The sequence below is a fragment of the Vulpes lagopus genome, chromosome 24 (genome assembly GCF_018345385.1).
Source record: "Vulpes lagopus strain Blue_001 chromosome 24, ASM1834538v1, whole genome shotgun sequence".
Taxonomy (NCBI): Eukaryota; Metazoa; Chordata; class Mammalia; order Carnivora; family Canidae; genus Vulpes; species Vulpes lagopus.
Genome location: NC_054847.1, coordinates 22401600 through 22428213, shown reverse-complemented (window position 1 = coordinate 22428213; position 26614 = coordinate 22401600). Strand labels below are relative to the sequence as shown.

The following is a 26614-nucleotide window of genomic DNA, read 5'->3' as shown; positions in this document are numbered from 1 at the left end:
GAGAGAGAAAATCAGGAAAGTCATTGGTGTAATTCAGTCCAAATCCAAAGGTCTGAGAAACAAGGTAGTTGATAGGATAAGTCCCAGTATAAGTCCACTATTGTTTTTGGTTTCTGTTCATTCAGTTTCTTAACACAAATATACACTTGCAGCTTATTAGATACTAAAATGAGATCACATGATAGACACTCTTTTATGTTTACTTTGCAATGCATTCTGAACACCATTCCTGTCAGCATATATAATTAGATGCTTTTATTCTTAAGTGGTTGCCCAGTGTTCCATTGTCTGCATTTTCCCTACTTTATATAATTAACCATGTATCATTCAGTTATTAGGTGTGCGGTTTTGTTCTTGTGTTCTTGTGTTAACTTTTCCCCCCAAAGATACAAACATGTATCTAAATATGTTTGTAATTTCTCATTAGTTTTCTAAGACTAACACCCAGAAATGGAAATATTAGGTCCAAATGTATCGAATATATGAATGACACTAGCTATGATTTTGGGCAAGTGACTAATGTCTTTTTGTGTCACATTTTCCTTATCTGTAAAGTGATAAGTTTGGGCTAACCATTCACTTATAAGTCTATGAGGCATAATATATTTAAATCTGACTCCCATTTGAAGTTTTGCTTTCAACCTGGTTTAAAATTTGGTTGGAGTCACAACCACAGATACAAATTCTCCCCAAATCCCTCTAAAACATCTAAGAAGACACTGAGAAAACAAAATGTCCATTAGCAGCAACACTAAGAATAATAGAAAATCTGTTCATACTATGCAGTAACTGAAGAACTAATCATAAAATTTGTGGTTCATGATTAAATATTTTTATTCAGTATTTCTCTATGGTTTCATAATTTATTTTTCTGACACTTTAAAATAATATGCCAAGGTTTAGCTAAGTGTATGAGTAGTCTCTTTACATCTAAGCTCAAAAGATAATAGTTCTTTTCACTTATTTCTTATTATAACCCCTAGTCTAGTATATAAGTCTATCAGAACTAGAATCTTAGGTGTCGGTTCCCTTGATTGGTTCATACTTTGCCCTCTTAGAGAGAACAAAAATACTGTCAATCTTCTCTTCCTATAGCCATTCCTCAACAAGTATTTATTGAGCACCTACTATAAGCCAGACAATATCCTAGGCACCAAAGAGTTAATCCGTGAACAAAACACAAAAATATTTGACCTGTGTAGCTTAAAGGCTAATGGTTATCCCTTATTGGAGAATTTGGGTAATATTTACTTTTTAAAAATAGTCTTCTGTATAATATATATTCTTTTTTAAAAAGAGAAGAAAAAAGGTAGTTTTTAAACTTATTTGTGTCATCTGAAAAAAGAGAACCAAAAAGATCTAACTCTGATAGTGCATGGCTTCTGAAATCCTATCAATTCAGGCACTGACTGTTTTGAAAATGGCAGAGCTCCAAGACATTTCTTATAATATATATTATTGCTTCTTTCCCATGGCAAGAACCATTCTCCATTTGGTCAAAAACAAGATAGTGATGTTAGTTTTTATGTTTTACTTCTTCATTTCAAACAAAAGCTAAAAATAACGTACTATGAGCATTTCCCCCCAATCTATTACCTTTTCTTTTTTTTTTCCCTTTTTGGTTTAGTTAGATTTTTATGGGTATCTGGTTTTTTTGTTCATCTTTTTTAGGAAAAAAATGGTTTCCAAAGAAATTATCTCCTTTCTTTGATCATTCGTGTGTGAGAGTATGTGTGTGTGCTTCCATTTTTCATACTCCACTATGATATTCCATATTTTATGGCTAGAATTGACCTCTCATCTGTGTGTGGCCTTTGGACATGGAACATATTTCTATGAAATTGGCCTGGGAATGTTGCCTGTTGTACACTCTATGGCTTCTTTAAATTTATATGTCTGTTTCTCTCTGGAAGATTGTAAATTCCTTCAAGTAAGAAGTTGTGTCTGATTTATCTATTTTGCCCTAATAGCTAGCATATGTTCTGCACATAGTATGTTCTTAGCTAATGTTGCTAAAAATAATGTCTTGGTGCCTATATTGTATTGTGAGAGCTGACAGCCTATGATATGATCATCTTTCTGTCATCATTATAATACCACATCCTACTTTGTTATTAAGTTTTCAAAACTACAAGAGTCAGGAAAAAAACAGAAAAGTGATTGATCTTATCATGATTTGTTATTCTCTTTCTCACCTTTATGATACCATCTAATGCTACCCTGAGGTGTTTCCTGAGTGTTCTGGAATCCAGGTTAAATAGCTCTCTGTAAAGATCTAAGTAGGTTTAATTCAACATCTTAACTTATTAGAAGAACATAATTTTATTTGTTTTTGTTGTCTCTTCTCCTTGCTTTTTGTTTGTTTATTGTTTTTGGTCTGGGAATCTCTATCAAAAATAGACAGGGAAGAAGGGGAAAGTAAGATATAGCCCCTGCCCTTGAGGGCCTGTGAGTCTATTTGAAGAAAAAGATGAGGGAAGAAGGAACATGCCAGGGGCTCTGGGGATTTGAGTAATGTAAATAAATAATGCTTATAAAGGAGGATTGGACAATGATATTAGACAGTGAAATAATTCTGAGGAATATAGAATGCTTAGCGAGAAATTTGAAATTCATTCCATAAGCAATAGAGGAACACTGATAATGTTTGAAATATGGAATATCACAGCCATCTGAATGTTTTAGAAAGATTTTGATGACATGGTGCTATGCTGGAACAAGAAGCTATGGGTTTGCAAAAAAAAAGAAGAGAGAGAGAGAGAGAGAGATTTAAAAATTAATCCCAATTTGCAATGAAAAGGACAAAGATATTTTTAAATTAAAAAAAAATGATTTTAAAAAAAGTGACTTTTTAAAAGTGTTTTGTGGTAAACAAGGCATACAAGAGCCGAGTGATAGAGGATATTATATCTCAGGATTGCAGTTTGTTTTGGTTGTTTAGTTTTAATCCTCTGGCTCTTTTGTCATCTTAATATGGAAATGCTAATAGCATGTACTTTCTAAAATTGTTTTAGAAACAATTTTAGGGGATCCCTGGGTGGCGCAGCGGTTTAGCGCCTGCCTTTGGCCCAGGGCCCGATCCTGGAGACCCGGGATCGAATCCCACGTCGGGCTCCCGGTGCATGGAGCCTGCTTCTCCCTCTGCCTGTGTCTCTGCCTCTCTCTCTCTCTCTCTCTGTGTGACTATCATAAATAAATAAAAATTAAAAAAAATAAAAATAAAAAAAATTTAAAAAAAGAAACAATTTTAGAAACAATAGGATTAAGAAATATAATATATGTAAAGAACATAGAGTATTGTTCTTCAACATAAACATTAAAAAAATTAAAAAGGAAAATCTTAAAGCCATTGTAATACACCAGGCATACATGATCAGAACCTGGTATAATCTGGGCTTCTAGGAGTCTGAAGGTGAAAAATAAAGTGCAGCTTTTTTTTTTAAAGTGCTTCTTATTGAAAATAAGGTGCTATGTGGCATAAATAAAACGCAAGCAGTGCACGGATAGTAACTGGGAGGGGACCTATAGTAAGTAAAGCCCAGCTCAAGTCCTATTGAGAAAGAAAGGACAATGGGTCTGCCCTCAATTTCCTTAGAAAACACACAGGAGAATTAGTTTCATAATCATTTTCGAAGTAGAATTTTTAAATGCAGAAAGATGCAAAACAAATATATAAATACCAAAGGGACATTCATTAAGAGAGAAATCTGCATTAGGTGTTTCATCATTTTCTTTGGTTTTGTGATTGTTCCAATCTAATTATTTTATTAAAAGTTCAGCATTATTTTCTAAGTCCTTAGGGTGAGAAACACGTAAGGAAAATGTACAAGTACTAGAGAAGCCTTTGGCACGACTTTTGGGAAGAGGATAACGAGTTCTGTTTCTGTCACAAATTTTAAAGAGATAGGAATTATTCTCTAGGTTGCAGTTAATTAAGGCCTTGGTTTCTGAAAATACTGGTCTTGCAGAAAGGAGACTACAGGGTTTGCTCTCTGTGGTCTTGCTGTCAGGCTGAGCAGCATTTCTCCATGTGGACCAGCGACCTTGTGGCCCCGTAGAGAATATTTGAGAAGAACCAAGGAACTTGTCATGAGTGATTTCAAACAGATCACAACTTTTCAGCAGGGGTATTGAGCAATTCAACTTTAGGGGCCTGGGTTGTCCACGTTGTAAGAGTCAGGTCATTGCACATTCCTTATTTGCTTTCCTGCCCCATGGCATATGTTCAAAACAGAAAATATGAGATGTGCACGTCTTTTGGAGTAGTAAGGCCAAGAAAAGCTGTCACATCAATAGCTATCCTATATGATCCCAGGTAACAAGTTGTAACTTGTCCTAGCTTTCACCATGCCGGCAGTGCCGTGGGGAAAACACACAATACAGATATCACATCTTTCTGTACAAGTTTTTAAGTCTAGTTTTCGCCTTGACAGTACAGTGGCACTACTTAACAAAGAGCATTTACTACAGAGTTATATATATTGGGCAGCTACAGTTATAAAGCTTTGATGTTCTCACATTATCTTCCCTTGATTTGGGGACACATAATCATATATATGATTTCACATAATCAGCAAATCGGAATAACCAAAGAAACCACAATATAACCACATAATATTTTCATTTGTTAATGTTACTTCTTTAACAATTAAATATTTTTTTTTCTATTTAGACTGCTTTCCCCAGATTTTACTGCGATAGAAAACAATCACAATTTCAGATACTTTTAACAAAAAACGCTTATTTCTTGCTCCTATTCCATTGCTGGGAAAAGTCAAGAAAACTAAATAGTCACTCTAAGGCTTCGTACCTGACCCCCATCTAATTTTATACACTTTCCAGAAAAGGATTGGACACATATGGTTTAAATACCAATGTTGATTTCAGAGTAAAAAAAATAATTAAAGATTCCTTATACTATCATTATTTAAGAAAATATGTTCTTTCTCCTTTTCTATAGTACGACAGTAACAGACAGAAGTCATTATGTTAAAGGAGTATAAAATCTTAAGCCTAATACTTCTTCTAATGAGCATACAAATCAGAAATTACAACTATGTAGATATTGGCATGAGGTATACAGCCTTTAAATTTAATAATTTAATATTCATAGTATCATCATTTGCATTAAATTAAGTTAAATGATGTGTAAATTTTATACACATCATTATGTCATTTAATATCCCAAGGAAGCTTTTTTTTTTTTTTTTTGGATTTTAAAATAATCAACTTACCTTGCAAAAAACAAGGAAGGAATAAGGAAAAATCTTTTGAGGCAGTAAAAGGAAAACATAAAAAATAAATAACAAACTAAAAAGGAAGTGGATTTGAGGGGAAAACAAAGGTGATGTCATATGAGGCGATATCTATGGACAATGTGTGACAAAGCAGGAAGTATCATTCTCTCTCTCCTGTTACTATAAACTAAAAAACTGAAATGCATGAATTGCCTATGAGGAGGGGAGGAGAGACTACAACACAGGTCTGTCTGATTCCAAATTCACACAAATGGCAATTTGTATCCCTGCATACCAGCATTTTAATTTCAGACAATAGTTTAAATTAAATGATTGAATTAAATTACATTTATTTTTTAAATACTTTTTTAAAAAATATTTTATTTATTTATTTATGAGAGACACACACAGAGAGAGAGGCAGAGTCACAGGCAGAGGGAGAAGCAGGCTCCACGCAGGGAGCCTGACGTGGGACTCGATCCCGGGTCTCCAGGATCACACCCTGGGCTGCAGGCAGCGCCAAACTGCTGCACCACCGGGGCTGCCCTTAAATTACATTTAATTGATATATATATATATATATATATATATATATATATATATATATATATCATCAGGCAAGTGCTTTCATCAGGCAAGCACTTTTAGAATTTTTTTCATGAAAGAAAAAACATTTCTTTGTTGACTGCATCCTGAGACAAGAAATGAAATATCACACAATTTGTATCATCGAATAAGTAAATTTTTTTCATGCCCAAGTTGCTAGAATGGTATCACCTGATTTTATAAAGGGAAGAATTAATGAGTGAAAGAGGGAAGGTAGGGAAAAGAGAAGCCAAGAAAGAAGGAAATAAGAAAAAAAAGAAAACGAAGGAAAGAAGGAAGAAAATATTTGCCTATTACTGTGGTTCTTTTATATGAAGTGTTTCCCGTAGTGGATCAATATTCCTTTTAGTGAGAAATGACTGACTGACAACTAATTGAAAGCAAGTTCTTATGAATGGCGCTACACTTTCTTCATAAAATAAGCACCCCATATGTTTATGAAACTTCTCTCTATATAGTCGCATATTTATATGTGTTCAACCATGCATCTTCCCTGCCTCGTGGATCTATTCATTCATTTAGTTAAATGGCACATACACACTCTGACCATGTGCCAGAGACTGCTCAAGAAATAGAGAATACAGGGACGCCTGGGTGGCTCAGCAGTTGAGCATCTCCCTTTGGCTCAGGGTGTGATCCTGGGGTCAGGGATCAAGTCCCACGTCTGGCTCCCCGCAGGGAGCCTGCTTCTCCCTCTGCCTATGTCTCTGCCTCTCTCTTTGTGTCTCTCTTGAATAAATAAATAAAATCTTTAAAAAAGAGAAATGAGAGAATACAAAGATGAATAATAGACAATCCCCACCTTAAGTTCATCACAATCTAGCATAGTTATAGGCAAATGCATGTTTTAGATACTTATCATATGGAAATATGCATATAGAATATACCATATTTATGATTGTATGCTGACCAAATGAATAAAAATATTTATAACCCCAAATTGCAGTTTTCTCCATAATGTAAAATTATGTAACTGTAATATTGTATGGCATTTTAGATTTATTGAAGATATTTGTCTCTACTTTTTAAATCAGTTTTTACCCATTGCCTGCATAAACCTTCTTACCTTCAGTCAGAAAGTAATCAACATTTGGATTAGGAAAGAAATGTGTTAATGGGCATCTTTTGTCCTAAGGTCTCCTTGTTTCTGCCTGCAACATGATTCTATAAATGTTATAAACAAACCTGGTGACTGTTGTATGACTAACATCTACATGGGATATACAAATTGTTTAATTCATACTGAATCTTGACTTTAGCAAATCATTCTCAATCTATCTCATATGTCTCTCTCTCTCTCTCTCTCTCTCTTTTTTTTTTTGATTACTTGTTTTATTTTTTAAAACAATTAAATGTAAAACAAATATTTTGAAAGTTTAGGTCCTAGATTTTGAGGAAGGCTGAAAGGTGGTAATTGGGAAGCTCATATTGATACTAACACAGGGTGCCTTAATCAAGTACAAATGATTGATGGGAAGCTTTCATGTTAGCTTTTGGAGAACATGTAGTAGTCTTGTAAGTAGACTAAAGGCTATGCTGAAGTATCAGAAAGCAGAAGACCATTTTGATGTCAGAATCATTTTTCAGTGATTTGGGCTATAAATGAGTCTGACTAACATCAATATCCCAGCACATGAGTAGTGCAATAGAAAGTAAATTAAATATATTTTTTTAGAGAATTAAAGTTATATCGGACTTAAAGACATTCATACACTCAAAACCTTGTGATAACACTTCCAGATCTTCCTACCATTGCCTCAGATTTGCATGGGATTAATGTATCTTGAATGATTCTTAAAAATGTAACAGTTAGATATGCCAGACATCCTCATAATAATTTGTTTCAAATTTTATCACTGGCACCACACAAAAGCCCTAAGAAATAAGAAGGGCATTCATGAGGTGTTTTTTTTTAATAGAAATATTCTTTATTGTTCACCTTTATCTTGTACTAAATCACAAAATATTCAGGTGGTAAAATAGTTACTTTGTGTCCATGGCACTAAGCATAGAGAATTCCACCCCTTATGGTTTGGTAGCTTTTTAAGACAATTGTAGGATTGGCCTTTTGTCTTGGCAATGTGTAGAGAGAGCCCTCTAATTGTATTACAGCATACATTATGTTTTTCCTCTCACCTTTAGCTATAGCATTATAACCACTGTTTCTAACGTAATAGCCTGCTTTTAGGTCTTCAGTTACATCCATCATATTACTTAACACTAATTTTATTATTATTCCTATTCCTTTTTATCCGGTGCATGCAATGTATTCAGTGAAGTACAAATTGTCTACTCAGTCTAAAAAACACCTCATGCTTTTCAGATCTGCTTTCAATAAATTTTTCTGGAGAATATCTAGATGATAAACTTTTCCATTACTATAGAATTTTTTTTTTTTTTTTAGTATTTATTCAGTCATCATTTCACACTTTGGTGGCCATTTCTGCTCAAGTGGCCTGTGCAAAATTATATGTTTAAACATTTCTAACTTAAACCACTCAATCTTAACAAACTTCCCTTTATGGGTAATTACTTGGCAAACTAGATTTCATCTTCTTTTATTCCACCTTACTTCTTAAAATAAATCACTTTTAAAAATCCATTCTATTAATTTTATTTCTTTCATCGCCACCTTTTCAATTTCTTATTAATTTTTACTTTTCCTAAAATAATTACTGGTCAGATTTTATTGAATATCTCTCTATCTCTTTTTTTTTTTTACTTTATCATGTTAACATTTCTCAAACCAAGAACCCTTTCTGATCGAATTCTCTTAATATTAAAGTAAGATTAGTTTTGTCTTACTAATCTTATCAGTACTAGATAACACAATGATTTAATGTAATATTTTAAAACAATTAATTATATTCTTATAGAGTAGAATCAAGTATACCTATAAAAACAAACATAAATTTAAGCTACTACCCTAAGCCTTCTGAAGAAAAAAAAAAAAAACAAGGTAATACCTGCCTTTTCCCATGTAAGAAGAAACAGTTAAATTTAGATTGAGAATAGTACTGCATAAATAGAAATTGTAGTGCAAAATTGTATGTAAAAAAATACCAAATAAGTGAAATATAGGGTCAATAGTTTTGGAAGTTCAAGAGTGGATTGAGTAATAATATAGATGAATTTATAGATAATGGATCTTTAAAGATATATTAGACACATGTACAATATTTTGGAACAAATGTAAAGATGTGAAATTGATGTCAAGAAGGATATAAACACTCTTTAATAATATATTCCTCAGTTTCACTGCTAGAGACAGAATGTTAAAACATTTTGATCACAGGTCTGAGCCAATGTGGTAATTCTTACAAATCTACGACTCAAAAAAATACACTATTTCCTTTTGTTCAGACAATATTCTGACTTTTTATTGAGAAATTGGTACTCTCCTGGGCATAAGGGACTAAAGAAAAGCATTTCTTCCTACTCCTGCATTGAATTAGAATGATCATGGCATTATTGCAGAAAACAGTAATGAAATAATGACATCACATTTTATTCCTCTACTTAAGCTATTTTTTCCTGGCAAATTATTTGAATATGCACATCCTCACTTCACATAGTAATTCCAACTCCTAGGTTATTACAAGAGTGAGTAATAGTATTTTTCGTATGAATATACTTATCCTAAGATCTGGCACAAAGTTCAGCAAATGTTAATTGGATCTTATGCAAAATTTCACATCAAAGTTAGTACAGGAAATTTAGGGGGCATGTTACAAAAAATATGAATCATTATGTGTATATGAAATAATTTTAACTCAGAAAGTCATGAAACAATAAGATATTGAAAAGTGTTTTACAATAAAATTAACAAACCGATGAATAAATATCTGTCTAAATACATAACATCTTACAAACTACTGTTCGCATGGAAAGGGCACAAAAGATACTGGGAATTACACAACAGTATAGCGAGTCAAAGTGAGTCAAAGTGAGGAACACCATGCAAATGCAGTCATTTCAACACCAGAAATTTGCAAAATTAATTGGACAAAGTATTTTGCCAGTGCTTTTTTTTTTAAATTTCTTTACATAAATATGGAAATACTACTATATAAATCTAGTGCACAAAATGTAGTATTTTTCATTTTTTTTAACTGAAGCTTTTGGAACACTAAAGCATGCATGGCATTATGCACAAGTTTTCTAAGGTTTCCTTAATCCCTTTGTGCCATTTTTTCCCATGTGAGTTTTTTTTTTTTCCCTGAATGTCTCTATCATCATGGTTAATAAGGGTAGCCTAGCACATATATCGAGGAGGAGAAATTCAATTCCAAATTACTTTAAGGTTCACCTTTGAATTTTACTTTGGTTGGTCAGAAGAGTCCCGTGACCTTTAAATTTGATGAAAAAAGGGAGTAGATATTAATCTCATTATTTTATTTTGAACTTCTCCCAAAGCAGGTGACTCTAGACCACATTTCTGCAAAATGACATTTGTAGTCCATGTAAGTTGATCATTGTTATACAGTGAAAGGTAGTATCTCGGATTTTACAACACCTGTCGTATTTTGTATCTAATATTCTCAATTCTCAATCACTGTACTACTTCAGAGATAGCAGTATTTTGGACAGTTTAATTATATGTCTTGTATCTATGCTTACATATAAAAACTGTTCCTTTTAGAGATTATTTTTTATCCCCTTTATATTTGCCAACCTGATTTTGATATTCTGAAAATGTTTACTATTCTTCCTAGTAATATCTGTTCTGCTATTGCCTTTACATAAAGGCATTCCCTTGTGATACAGAATATTACAATTGAAACAGAGTATATTATAACTATACAGTAATTTCACAAATTTTTAAAGGACACAGTAACTACTAACTAAGTCCTCTAAACACTACTTTTTAACTAACTGCATATTTTATATAGTAACATTCAGATGAAAATTAGTTATCAAAATCAAAAACTTACTCAGCTTTCTAATACTATGTAAAGAACTTTTACCAATATAATTTAATCTTCTGAATAATCATGCTGGGCATGCATATTATTATTCTCACCCAAAAATTTTTTTAAAAGATCAAATAATATTTGATATAAGGACAAAGTCTATGGGACTATAGCAATAAGTTGTCTCAAATATTTCTTGAAGTGTGATTTGTGAATTACTTGCATCAGAATCACTTCGTCAAAGTAAAGATTTCTGGTCCAAACTCCAAGCTACTTAATGAAAATCCCTGATATAGGGGACTCTAGAATTTCAATTTTAGCAATTTTTTTTTCAGTTTGCTAACCATACTAATATAGTACATAATGAAATATCACAAAATATATTAGAATTCAGACTATTTTATACATATAGCTATAATGTAAGTGGAAGAATAAGATTAAGAAAACAATGCAGCAGTAAATAATCTTCTTTTTAATGTCAATAGCCTTAGAGAGAAGGGAAGAAGTCAAAAACTGTAAAATCTATAACACTTTACCAGGCAGCTATTGACTTCGAGAAACTGCTAGGAGCCATAAAAAAGGAATGAAATCTTTCCATTTGCAATAACATAGATAGAGCTAGAGAGTATAATGCTAAGTTAAATACGTCAATCAGAGAAAGACAGATACCATATGATCTCACTCATGTGTGGAATTTAAGAAACAAAACAGATGAGCAAAGAAAAAATTAGAGAGAAGCCAAGAAACAGACTCTTACCTATAGAGAACAAATGGTTACCACAGGGGAGGTGGACAGGAGGGTGGGAGAAACAGAAGATGGAGATTTAATTGTACATTTATCATGATGAAAAAAAATGTATAAAAAACCTGCCAGAAGCAATATCTTTATATGATGATGTGAAAAAAAGAAAGATAAAAGATAGTTTAGATAAATAAGTCTCTCTCTACCTCTTTCTCTCTCTTTCTATCTATGTTCCAACAATACTTAGTTAAAATTCACCAGTGTTAAAAATGTTAAATAATTCAGACTGCCATAGTGGTAAACACATAAGAAAAAGAAGGGGATTTTTATTGTCCTAAGGTTAAGGATAGTAGGAAACAACCTATAGAATAAGAGTAAAAGGAATGACACAGAAGTGTTTGTGCTGGTAAGGAATAAAGAAAAGGCAGGTAGTCATCTGTGGGGCTCAGTCAGTTAAGCATCAAATTCTTGGTTTCTGTTCAGGTCCTGATCTCATGGCTCATGAGATTGAGCCTTGTGTTGGGCTCTGCACTCAACAGGATTCTGCTTGGATATTCTTTCCTTCTGCCCCTCTCCCTCCCTCCCTAAAATAAATAAATAGGGGATCCCTGGGTGGCTCAGCAGTTTAGCGCCTGCCTTGGGCTCAGGGTGTGACCCCGGGGTCCCGGGATTGAGTCCCACATTGGGCTCCCTGCATGAAGCCTGCTTCTCCCTCTGCCTGTGTCTCTGCCTGTCTCTCTGTGTCTCTCATGAATAAATAAATAAAATATTTTAAATAAATTAATAAACTTTAAAAAACATTTAAAAAATTATTTTAAATCTTGGGAGGTACACGAAGGACTTCCTTGAAGACAATTATCTGAAGATAACTAGTAGGTAGCAGTGGATTACAACAGTACAGATTAAAGGTGACCGGGGCATGGACTGTGGATTTTACTTGAGGAATAATGAAAAAGAGATGCCAGAAATATCATAGTCAGCACAGTAATGCAAATGATTCAGTGAGGATTTGGACAAGAAATTTTGATGATCCTCAGATATTCCGATTCCTAAATGTTCTGCCCTTAATAGCTTTGATCATTGTAGTCTATTCAGAGTATAAAAATTTATGAATTTCTTTAAAGATGGTAAAAGTCCTTGGTCTTAAATCAACCACTGGAAGAAGAGCTCGTGGAGCAGCAAATGCCTTAAGTAGTCATTTTGTAAGGTAGGCAACAAGAATAATGACTTCTATTTGATTTAGTATCTCAAAAGAGATAATTTTTTAAAAATGTAACAAATGTTGAACAGTAGAGTACATTTTATCTTTGGCCATAAAACATTGTTTTATAAGGAGTATAGGGAAAATTGCAAGGTGATCATCAGCTTATTAAGATGTATAACTGTTAAAATTAATTATTTCTCCAGCACCGTCTTTGAGAGTTTTTTCCAGTATGTAATAAGTAAAATATTCCTTGAAGATTAGGAATTTAAAAGTGGTTCCACAATTTAAAAGAGAAGAGATTTATTACCATTAGTAGGTGATTTCTTTTATCCATCATAAATACTGGGTTCCAAGCTCTGGATAAAATAGATAATTAGTACAGTTCAGAAACACCACCTGTCTTACCTAAATAATTCCAGAGTTTGGAATTAAGAATAACACTATCCTTGCTTGTTTGCTTAAAAATTTCTTTTTATTCTTCTGGGCTTGTAAAGCCATATATTTCATCACTTCCTAAAGTAATTAAAATATGTGATGTTCGTGTCCAAACACAATCTGGTAATTTAGCATTTAATCCTCCTATTTTGAGCAATTTCACTTTTTGACTTCTAAGCATCTCAGTGTAATGATGAGCCCAGAGGTTCTTATCTCTAGTAATAACATAAAAAAATGTATCTCAGGTCTTTCTTCTTATTTAATATGAACCCTGATTTAGGTTTATTTTTATTTGGTTATCAAAGAAGGTAATGTAAAGAGCCAATCTTTATATTTTAATCAGTAATTCAATATGCCTGCACAAAAATAACCTTGAATACATAAGCTATATAACAAAATTATTAAGCAATCAGTATTGGTCTTTTTTCCATTAGTATGTAAAACTTCCTCAGGAAGATTTGACAAATGTAAAGCTATGTAAAACAGAAAGAATTTTGCAATGATCAGAATTCACTCCAACAACATTTTACAAAATCATCCTAAACACATTATTTTGAATTATCTGTGGACTGTGTCAAGAATTACAAACTGTAAAGAATTGGAACACTTTTGTAGATCGATCATCTGTAAAACCACAGGTGAGGAAAAGAAATGACTTTTAAAAATCAATGATTTTATCCATTGTTCATTTTATTATAATTTTGTAAAAATGTGCTCATTCCATTACCTTACTTCAGGAATGTAGACAGAGTCATTGACCTGGCCTTAAAATTTATTTATCTACTTTAATGATTTATTGCATTATGGTATATAGTAAATGTGTATAGGAAATAGATACATAAACTTGTTATAAAAAATCTAAACAAAAAGGTAAGATGATGCATGAATGATGACCTAATAATAATATATTAATATTCATTTAAACCATAATCCATACTCATACTTTTACAATATCATTATTAATCAAATAACTATATTCTTGAATTATAACATTATTGTCAATTATGCTGACATTAATATATGCTTTAATGAAACAAATTTTTGTTTTCATGATTTGAAGTTTTCAGTCATGATGATTTTATGAGCTTTCACCCATGTTTTAGGAGAGCCAACGCTGTACTCAGAGATATCCCAGATAATTCACATGGCATCATCGAAGCCTTGTTCCAAGCACAGCTTCAGCTATCTGAATTGACTATGACATTATTGGCAGAAACCTTGAAATTGCAGTTATTTAGTTTGGCCACCATGCCCAGAGAGATCTACTTGAAATGGTTCTGGAAGCTGTTCTTTCATTGTGTGCAACTATTCTTAATATGGTGACATTTGACAGTCATTTTAAATAAGAATTGAAGCCAATTAAGCGGTCTCTCTGTGGATTTCCTCTGACAGATGCACAGAGGCATCTTGGGCTAGCCAATAGGCATTATTGAAATGTAGCTAAAACCATTCCAGCATTTATTTTGATGCATCCAGCTAATTATATGGCTGTGATTTATGTTTAAGTAAAGGACTTTAACTAGATCTATTATTTTCACCCTCTGTGAGACTTTTCATCATAGTGTCATGGTACCTATATGGGGAAGACTGCTTCTTCCACTAAAAACTTGGGCATGTTTTCTTGATTCCATAGAGACAGAAGTCTGATTTTAAATGGGAACGGACTGCATTTCCCTATGCATGATTAGAAGAGTAAAAATTCTGCAGTTTGAACTGAGACAGATGACCATTTGCTGTTGGGTGTTTAATTAAACTTTGGACATAGAGCAGGCCAGGGGGAAAAAAAGTCCCAGAAACTTAAAGATTGATCTGCTTGACAGGCCAACTCAGTTTTTATTGTGGCTACTTGCAATTTTCAGTACTTCTTAAATTGATTCCTAATTCTTAATTAAGATTTCAGTTTTGCTATAAAATATACTAAATTTAAGTTTTAACATAGGATAAAGAAAAATGACTGTAAACCTAAATTTAAAAAAAAATTTCAACAAATGACGTCCAGTTGAAACTACCCTCCACATACTGGCAATATACAGGACATTAGCAGAACTCTATACCTAATATTTATGAATAAGTGATGGCTGGCCCTTCATTTCATTTGGTTAAAGTTATTATATTAGCAGATTTGTGAGTTTTATTATAAACCAATTTTTCTTCTTTATTTTTTTAATTTTTCTAGATGTTCCACCAACTGGTCAGGCACACAGTGTGAGAGACCAGCCCCAAAGAGCAGCAAGTCTGATCATATTAACACAAGTAAGTTCTTCAGGTTAATATATTGGGTGGTGGGTGTTCCATATGGTGCAGGAATTGTATTGTATGCCATGACTGGGGGACTTGAATCTTGGAAAGTGTCCTTCACGGAATTCTGCAGGAGATGCATTGCAATCCAGTTGTTTTTGGAAAGATGAAGCACTGAGCTCACCTGGTGACAGGTTCTAGCATTTATGTGCTCTTTCAGACAGCAAACTTGGGCAGTTTTCAGAATGCACATTGTCAAACCTAGCATAACCTTTTCTGGAGAAATGTCCATCAGCTACCAAGGCTGCAAATAGCACAATGGATATGAAAATGCTCCAGGAAAAAAAGTAATTCCATGTTTTAATTAGACCAAAGTGTATTTTCTTGGATTGCATTTCAGTATGTCGTTATAAAGCAATCTTGACTGGTAGACTTAAGGAAAAATATATTAACAAGCAATAAGAATCGTGGTTGATTTATTGCTTCTTTGTCTTCAAAGTATTGGTTTTGAACTGTATTAAAATATAGCTCAGCATTTTACAAATTGCTTTATGCAGCTGTAGTCTCAGGACTACATCTGGATTTGAAAGTCCATCTACATCATCATTGTGTGTGTCTGTTGTGTATATTTTTAACAACTTTAAACGATTTTATAAAGATTTTCAAAATGAAAGTCAAAAATAAAGTTTCCCAATTCACACATATTGTCATGCATTTTATTATGAGAGGAGAACTTTTGAAATATGTAATATCTAGTAAGTGGGTAAATATATTCTTGAAGAAGAAAAGTAACTTCACTGATGGACAAATGCTTGCCTTACCAGTTTTCCTCTGGTGGAAAAAAAAAAAAAGTTTCATGAAAACAAAAAAACGTATCATGGAGTTTGTGAAAAAGGAAAGACTGTCAAAGTGAAAAGAATGCCATTTTTGTACCCTACATGACATTATTGGCAGAAACCTTGAAATTGCAGTTATTTAGTTTGGCCACCATGCCCAGAGAGATCTACTTGAAATGGTTCTGGAAGCTGTTCTTTCATTGTGTGCAACTATTCTTAATATGGTGAAACTATTCTTGGAATTAAGTGTCCTATTCTTTCTTCCCAGGATCTAGAGCTCATACACATGTTGCCAATAATAGTTCTGGAGGCACACTCATTTACATATGATTTTCCAGTTACAAAACTCAACAATAATTAAGAACATTGGGGTTTTTTTTAGATATTTATTTATTTATTTATTTATTTATTCATTCATTCATTCATTCATAACAGACAGAGACAGAGAGACAGACAGACACAGGCAGAGGGAGAAGCAGGCTCTGTGCAGGGAGCTCCACGTGGGACTCCATCTCCAGTCTCCAGGATCACACCCCTGGCTGAAGGTGGCGCTAAACCGCTGGGCCACCGGGGCTGCCCAACAGCACTGTTTTTAAATGAAAAATGCAGTTCAAATGCATTTGAACCTATGGAACACACTGAATTTATAAGCTGAGAATTATGAAGACAAGTTATATGTTAGGCTTTTATTTCCGGCAATCTCTCAATTATCTAAGATGACTGAAATACATAGCCTTTTAAAGAGTCGAAAACAATTTTAAATATTGATAAACTCTGAAAAGGAAAGAAGGATATAAAGTAGCACATCCATTCAATTTTCAAATTTTACATAAGTTCCATCCACAAAGGAAAGTTTGGTGTTTGGAAATGGTTTGCAGGAGGGGAACACCAGATGTTTTTATTGGAAGGTGAAGTCTCCAATTATTTGCAGGGGCAAAAAGCTCCCTTACAAGGCAGAAGTCTCTAATCACATACAGCAGTTCTAAAACAGAGACTGTATCAGACAGAAAGAGTCGCAAGTATTTGTAATCCTTTATCAAAGACTCTAATGTCCTTCCTTCCATCACTGATTTAAAGTCATTAAATTTAATAGAAGTATCAATGCACATTGAAAGGGCTATTAGCTATGTAAATGTCAGATTTTCTTAAATTTGAGCAAAGTTGACCACATAATGACACTATTAAAAGGTACTTATCATCAGACATTTATGCTTACAGAAACTTGCCTCAATAACTTTGAAAGAAGGGGGAAAAAACTAGTTAAACTGATCCTACGTAAGATAAAGCCCAATAGTTTTAAATGGTTGTCAAATGTTCCCCAAACTTGGGGAAAAATCATCTGCCCGATAAGATAGGTAGACACTTTAGCAGTGTGTTTTCAGATCTGCGTTTCCACTAACAGTGAAGCATTCCATAACTGGACCCTGGAATAATAAAGAATACACTGCTTCTGTTGGCCTGACTGCTGTCAGCCTGCACGGAGATTTACCTTTCTAATTGATGCACAGCTTCTTAATCATCTCTGAGTACTCATACTGATGTTTTCTGGCCTTTGTTGTTTTAAGTATCTAAAAAAATCAGCCTGTGGAATTAAGTGGATCTATTAGCCTAGCATGTTCTGCTGAGGTTCCACTTAAAAGAAGCTAGTCTGACTCTTCTGAAGTTTTTGAAGAGTTTTAAATTAAATATGATAAAATATTCCTTGGGCACTTCTATTTAAATTTTACCTCAAGTTTTAAGGGAGTGGATGCTCAATTTTTGAATTATGCTATTCGTATTTGCTAAAATAAAAGAGGATAAAAATATACTCAGCATTTGTGAGGCAGTAATATTGAGATGCTCTATTTTAGTGCAGTGACAACAGAGATGTGGTATCTGTTACGGAGTTGTGTTTCCTCTTTTCCTATTTTGCCCTTATCTCTTTTATACCATCTTGTTTTAAAATAGAAAAAAAATGACTAATTACGTGCACCAAGGAACCAACAATTTGCAGATATAGAGAGATAACTGAAACATGCAACAAAATAATGCTTTGTCCTAATTCTTCCAAATCAAATATTTATTAAGCCTCAACAAAGTGTCAAGTACTGAATGAGATCCCAGAGAAAAGTGAGTGAGTGAGACAGACAGTGCCTCTTCAATGAAGCTGAGGTTCTAGAAGGGTAAACAGAAATAAAACAAGCAAGGAAACAAATGAGTAAGCACGGAGATTTATGAAATAATTGTAAGTTTTGATTGGTTTTGTTAAGGAAGCAAAAATAAAAGCAAAAAATAGAGAACGGCAGAGGAGATCTGAGGTCAGGAGTGATTTCTCTGAAGTGATGATATAGAAGCTGAGATTTGAAGGATTAAAAAGAGAAGAAGCTGAGGGTATTTCAAACACAAGGGACAGACAGCAGGTATGGAAACCCTGGAACAAGAAAGAGAGATGCTCAAGGGACTTAAAGACCAGTGTGCTGGGATCAAGGGGATGAGAGAGAGTGATACAAAGTGAGGATATTTTCTTTATAATTTTTGTTTATCATAATGCTCAAAAGAAAACATCCTAATCACAAAAACATATCTACATTCACATTTATACATGTATGTGAACATGAATTTAAGAGCAGAATATGTAGCAACATGTCAAAAGAGATTAATTGTAATGGCATATGGGATCCCTGGGTGGCGCAGCGGTTTGGCGCCTGCCTTTGGCCCAGGGCGCGATCCTGGAGACCCGGGATCGAATCCCACGTCGGGCTCCCGGTGCATGGAGCCTGCTTCTCCCTCTGCCTGTGTCTCTGCCTCTCTTTCTCTCTCTGTGACTATCATAAATAAATTAAAAAAAAAAAAGTTAAAAAAAATTGTAATGGCATATTTAATGCTTATATTTTTCCACTATAAATTCAACCAATAAACAAAGGTTGAGATTGTCTCGCTCTGACTTCCATGATACTGAATTATTCTGGTTCTCTTCTTACCTCTTGAAGCAACTCTCTTCTTTGTGAGATACATTTTCCCTGTCTCTTCTTGAACAACTCATTCGTCACTTACTCTTCATGTTGGTCCATAATTCTTGACCTCACTTACCAAATTTATGTCAATTACCCCTAAATTTCTATTATCAATCCTGGTTTGTCTCCTGAGTTTGAGACATAGGTCCCACTGCACAATTTCTATATCCATGCCCATAGCAATATCTATATCATTCAGTATTCCATGGAAATCTTAAGTTCAACATATCCCCAAATGATCTCACCTCCTTCCCCCACTCAAGCGCAGTGCTATGGCAATAATATGTTTTTAATTATGTAATAAACATGTATGTCACACTTTCTATATAATAGACAATCCTATTTACATTACTATGAGGTGGTATTAATGATGACATTCATTTTATGGATGAGTGAACTGAGACAGAGATAACTAATTTGCCCAAGTATAGTTGTTAGAAAGCTGAGATTTGGACAAAGATAGTCTGGCTCCACCGTTTATTATCTCAACTGCTGTGCTATCCTGCCTCTCCCAGAGAAAGGGTCTCTGCAACCTAACAATCTGTATAAAGAAAGATTTGTATTTTAAGTGACAAGGTTATCGAGATGTCGAGATACCCTGTCTATCTTCAATAAGTACTGAATGTGCTTTTTAAAAAATCAGCTTAGAACAATCCACCAATAAGTTACAGCTAAAAAAAAAATAACCTGCAGTAAACTTTGATTGATATATGTTACAATATATTTGCTGCTATATATTCTACTTATTTTGAAAAAAAATCTGTCTTCTAATTCTAAAGATATATGTTGTTGCCAATTATTTTCCTTGATATAAAAATTTTATAAAACCCAATTTTAAAAACTTGCCCAACTGCCACCCTGCATTATTTACTGGCTACACTAAGCATTATTACAGTTGTGTTTTTTTTTTATATAAACATATTAGAATTCTAGGTTCTAAAAGGGCTACAGTGTAAGGAGTTGGAACTGTCATCACAAATGGGACAAAGAAAAAGAAAGAGATAGGTAAAATTTTTAGTATGTATATATAACAGCATTTCTACCTTAAATAGGAATAGAGGAAACTACATAGAATAAGTAAAATATATTTTTAAATAGTGTACAATTGGCAGTGATGGGAAAGTAACTTTGTATACCCTAAGGCCAGAATTGGTAAGTATTTTATATCTACCAATTTACCACAAATTATAAGGGAAAAATATAAATAATAAAGTAAGAATATTTATAAAGTCATGATCAGTCAGTTGAAGTCATAGTTTATGAAGATACCAAGCTGTTCACTGGTATTTAAAAATTTGTGAATAAATGTTAATTACTATCCAAGGTGCCAGATTCTCTGCTTTCATTAATTACTAATAAATTACACATTCATATAAAGTTCACTTTCCCCAAACCTAGAAGGTAATATAATATCAAACACATGAAGTTGTTGTATAGTTTTGGTAAGAACATGAAATAATAAAATTAGTTTTAGGGACCCCTGGGTGGCTCAGCAGTTGAACGTTGCATTTGGCTCAGGTCATGATCCTGGGGTCCTGAGATCGAGTCCCACATCGGGCTCCCTGCATGGAGCCTGCTTCTCCCTCTGCCTATGTCTCTGCCTCTCTCTCTCTCTCTCTCTCTCTCTCATGAATAAATAAATAAAATCCTTAAAAATAAATAAAATAAAATGAGTTTTACATTTTAGGAACCGACTAAATAAAGCAAGTCATTTTTTTTTTTCTTGCATGGAAGGGTTAGTTATTTTACTTTTTTTTAAAGAAAGGAAGATTATCTTATATGTGAGATTTCCTTAAAAAAGACTTTTTGGTATTTTGGTAAGCAATCTCCAGTATGGACTATGTCATACTGATATCTTCTGTCTAGAGCTATCAAAACTGATCTATGTTACTGTTTTATAGACCTTATGCAGCTGTTTATTGTGCTAAATATTAACAATTTTTCTACTATATTATTTTTACATGTATGTGTATTTGTAGAGGAAATTCATATATTTCATAATTCCTAACATTTCATTCTTGAGGCATTCCAGATCCCCACAAAAAATTTCAATTCCTTTTGGGACTCATTTGTTTTAATTTTAAGCGGACTCAAATGAATCAACCAGATGTTTATTCTAAATAGACAAAGCTTTTTTCTCACAGGCTCTAGATATTTGTATGTTGGAAAAATTAACATTACACTGTTGATCAAGCTACTTAATACTCTCCTGTTATTAAGAAACCATCACATTCAGTTTTCTTCCTGCATAAATCACACAACGGTAGGTGTTTTCCTGTGGATCACGTTAGCAGCAAAGGGGCATTGTCTCCTTCCTCTGGGAAGACAGAGATAGTTGCTCTTGTTACCAAGGCAGAAGCAGAGGTTCTCCCCTATGCTCAGATGCATAAAAACTAGACCCAGTTTCTCTGACCACTCTTGGAGATCTATTTCACAGATCATTTATTCCATTTTGAAGATAGGTGATTATAGCCTAAGATAATTTTTATAAATACATGAAAAATGTGAAAATGGACATTAACAACATAAGGCCAAATCCTCAGATTTATTTTGCTGACATTATTCTGGAACTGGAATTTAAGAAAGAGAATCCCCCTTGCCTCCCCACACCCCATTCTAATAGCCCTGTATTATAGATCTCCCTGTCTCTGTTTTATTGGTGAGAAGCAGAAGCCCTCAGTTTTAAATAACCTATACAAGGACTCACTCTAAGGAAGATGTGAAACTGATATTAGGCCTATGTATATCAGTATCCAACACTGATGTCCTAATTGGCGAGGCTGCAATCTGACTTGCCGCGTGTACTCCTTGAAAGTAAATGTGTGTAGTGAGAATCACACTCAGACTGACAAATCAGTATTTCTAACCTCAAGAGATTTAACTGCAACATATTAATGAAAGATATCTAAAGAAACATTTCCAGCAGATCAAGATACTTAGTTCTAAGCCCTATATTCTGGGAGTTACCAATTTTAAAGAACTTTTGTGCAATTCAAAATGAAGTTTTTATAAAGTAATTGAAAGTGGTAATACAATAACACTTTCTGTATAAAAGTATATATTTTATGTGATTTATTCCTACTAAATGAAGTGCACTACTGCCTCATTAAAGACTCTTGTTCCCAGAGCCTTTAAGTGACTAAGGAACACCACTGTAGCGATCTTAAGCCCCGCCTCCACCCCTCACAGTTTATTTGAATACTAAATTGTGCCTCTTAATTTTTTGTAATGCAATAAAATCAGTATCTAGATGGTTTTTAAATGTATTCTTTGAAAATTGTTTTATGTAAAATAAATGTTACTGAATTATAAAAAAAAAAATCTTAATAGGAGAGTGATTTTTCAGTAACATGGATATGAACTAAGAATATAGATGTTTGGCCTGAGCTTTCTTTTCATGATATCAGTGGTCAAATCATTTGATATAATATTCAGTTATATCAGATTTTAATTCATTTTATTTATGTGTTCACCTATTCATTTATTTATTTTTCAGGAAGCATTGCCATCATTGTGCCTCTAGTTCTCCTGGTGACTTTGATAACAACCTTAGTAATTGGTTTAGTGCTTTGTAAAAGAAAAAGAAGGTAAGATTCCATGGTTTAGACAGTCAGTAAATAAATTACACATATAGTTACAGATATGTAGTGACGTTTCCCCTTTAATTTTTAAAATTCTTAACAACATGATTTAGTTATTCCAAGTGCAAAATCTTGTTTTCAAACCATTTTATCCTTCTGTTTCATTTTAAAGTGAGTATAATTTAGACAGTTTTCCCTTGTTATGTTAATAGAATGGCTCTATTTATATATTCTAACAAAACTAACAAGAGGACATGTTAATTAAAATTTCAGTTGAATTTTACAGCTGTGGTAATTTTTCCATGAAACAGCAAGAATCTCTGAAGTGCATCCTATTATCGTAATGTGTAAGATTAGTGATGTCAATACAATGATGCTGAATATGTCTTTTATATCACATGTGTGCATTTCATTCACAAATTCTGCATTGGTATAGTTTATAAATTCCTCAAAGTGTAATTTTTCAATTTATGTGACTATGCAGTTATAAAGATCTGGAAGGTATATGTAGTCTATAAAGTTATTATCTAGAACCAAGTGTTTGTGAGAGTTTTGTTTTTTTTTTTTAAACGGATGACTTGGGGATTGAAATTTTATTTCAAAGATTCTTTATCACTACTTTTAGTCATGATTTTCAGAAATCATAGGTCAAAGTGAATTTAAAAAATAATGAATTAGTGAATATTCAGTTTCAATTAATGTATTAATTATTTAATAGGAATATGCTCCAAGTGCATTTTTTGCAGTTAAATCTAAATAATTCGAGGAAATAACTTACCACATTAAGACCCTTTTTGTTCTTCTATGGCTTGATAAATATCGTTTATTTTGAATGCACTTTATTTAAGAACTCTCTATGAATTATATTGTCAGTAAATCTACAAATAAAATGGCTTTATGTATCATGATTTTAATATTGAGACAGTTTACACTTACATTAATGTTCATATATTCTAGGACAAAAACTATTAGAAGACAGCCTATTATCAATGGAGGAATCAACGTAGAAATTGGCAATCCATCTTATAACATGTATGAGGTGGATCATGATCACAACGATGGAGGTCTTTTAGATCCTGGTTTTATGGTAGATGCAACAAAGGTAATATGTTTTAAGATGATGAAGAGTAAGCATTAACATCCCGGCGAGTCATTTATCTGTAAGACAGTCCTGAATTTTAATATTTCCTTTATCTCATGTTATATTAAATAACTTAAGGATGCATTGAATGTTACAGTCTCTTTTAAAGAAAAAATAAAATTATGGACCTGAAGCATGAAGTTAAGATAACATATTTTAGAATATATGCATTTATTCATTCATTTAGTTTATAAATGTGTATAGTTTATTTAAAATGTCTTACCCAAATGTATTGACATGCTAAAATATCTAAATATACAGCCTAGTATAAAAATACTGTCTGATTTATTTTTTAATAATATAAAGAGTGCAGTACTTCATTGCCAAAGTAAGTATTTTATTTCCAGTAGTGTTTTGTTTCACTGATTCAACTAAGCTGTGCCCTTGGATTTGTTTGTAATCAAATTACTTTTGGAAAATATTTTTTTCTGCCATGATAGCCTTCTTATTGATTTGAGTCATGTCATTGATACACAAAGCCGAAAAATCTGACTTTTTTTGGTAAATTTTCTGTTCTTATTATATGCTCAGATGAGCAGCTTTAAAAAGAAATAGATAAACAATACAATTATCCATATAAAGTAAACTTGCAAAGATCCACTACACTGTATTATCTTCATATTTTACATGATAATTACAGAATATTTTATTGTGAATTAAGAACATTTGTTTCCTATTATGGAATTGATTTTTCTTAGCGTATTCATTCATTTATTAAATGGTTAATTTATTTTCTGATATATTAAAGGTCTTTTGCCCTAAATCCACATTTACATTGTAAATAATCACAGTGACTGATCTATCTCCAAATGGGTTCAACTTATAGCAACAGCTGCTCCCAAAGATGTTGAATTGAATAGGGTCCCACACATTTAGGCTAGTTCTGAATCCATAGTGAGACTGAAATTGATGGTCAAATATTTATTTCTCCAAAAAAGAATCAATTGTTACTGTATGTATAAATCTTTACACTATAAAAAGATATTGTAGTAATTTTTTTCCTAATTAGAAGTAAATTTGTATTTACTATTAATTATTAATTAACTCCTATATTTGAAATTGTTCATGAAATAAATCTGGAACCCTAAGTTTTGCTGTTTTCCACTTGAAAGCGAAAGACTATACATATGGTACACATTGTTATTTGACAATTTATCTATGAAGAAGAAAGACATATTAAATAATAGACTTTTCTTATTCTTTGAATTTTTCTTAGGAAAAACTACAGTGTATATAAGTAGTATATGAACTGATGAGGACATACTTTATATACTTTTCAGAAGGAGAGTTCTCATTTTTTCCCCATCATTTTTATTTCTAGTGATAGAATTAAGCCAATTTTAGATACTTAAAGAAAATAGCTTTTTAGTACTCCATTTAAATTTTTTTCTATTTACTCTAGGAAGATTAAACTATGCTTCAGTGCCCCCCAGATATACTTTTAATGTACTTTGCACATGACATTCAATAGATATTTACTTACCAATTTGCTTACTGATTGACCAAAATTACATTAATGTGACTTAGATGGCTGAGTCTAGCTAGCTCTGATTTTTGAAATGTAAATATGAATTGTTGCCTAAGAAGTAACTACAAAGAAAACACAACTAGTCCTAATAGGTATAAGCACTTTTGGAAAGCAGGAGGCTACACTAAAGCAACCTTAATGATCAAATATTTTTCATACAGTATCTGCTGAGTCATGATGGTTTGATATAGTCATGATGTGATCAAATAAAAACTGTATTACACATAAAAATGATTTTATAGAGCATTTTCATTATTTTCAAAATGGATAAATGTATACTTCAATCATACCTTTTAATCAAAATAATTGAAATAGTAAATACGGTTAATAAAAAAGATTTGACTATGGAGGTAATCACAGAATAGTTTGAAGATCACAAAAAAGAGAAATTAGTGTTTACTGGTTTTATCTCCAAATTCATCACAAACCTTAGATTATTTTCAATATTTTTTCAAAGAGATCTTTGTGGGGGAAAATGAAGAGGCAGTATTGACCTGAGGTTATATTTAAAATCTTTTTCTGAGACCCTTGCCCTTATCTCAAACTTTGTGACTATTTATTGTTAAGAATTGACAGCTTTTATTTTCAATTCGCCTTTAATTTACTTCAAATTTGAACATAATTTTTATGCTTTTCAACTTTTTATCTATTTTTCCCTCTTTTGGATCGCTATCCCAAATATGAGTGTACCCGACTGACTAATTCTGCTCTTAGACCCAAGAAAATCTAAAGTCAATGTTCTTGCATGGAGTCTTAGTAAACCATTTTAATTAGTAATTCATCTGGAGAGTCAGATTTCAAAAATACAGAATTTTTTTAAGTGCCAGATTTTTATTTGTTTAAAATACAGAATGGTGATGAATCTTTAATTGGAAGCAGACAGATATTTGAGTGTTCAGAATATGCTACTGTCAGAACTTTTCAATGTGACAAACCTTAAGTGGGGGAGGCTTGTGTATTTTTCACAGAGCAGTTAGCAAAGATGATTTCTTTGGGAAAGATGAAGTTAAATAAATAGAAATGTATGGAGATTACTTGAGGCATGGCATGTCTATCAGGAAGATGTACATACTAAAACTGTCTACTTATGAAGCACAGATCCAATATTAACAGTTTTTTTCTTAGTTTATTAAAGTTACTATGAATACAATATGCCCGAG

The 26614-nt window shown here is 32.8% G+C and overlaps 1 protein-coding gene across 1 annotated transcript in view; it reads left to right on the top strand.

Annotated features, from left to right (window-relative positions):
- LRP1B (LDL receptor related protein 1B) overlaps positions 1-26614 on the top strand; it is a 1815754-nt gene that overhangs the window by 1785812 nt on the left and 3328 nt on the right. The window contains exons 87-89 of the mRNA XM_041739937.1: positions 15314-15390; positions 22701-22791; positions 23743-23887. Of these exons, the coding sequence (XP_041595871.1) occupies positions 15314-15390; positions 22701-22791; positions 23743-23887 (313 nt within the window). The remainder of the gene's footprint in view (positions 1-15313; positions 15391-22700; positions 22792-23742; positions 23888-26614) is intronic.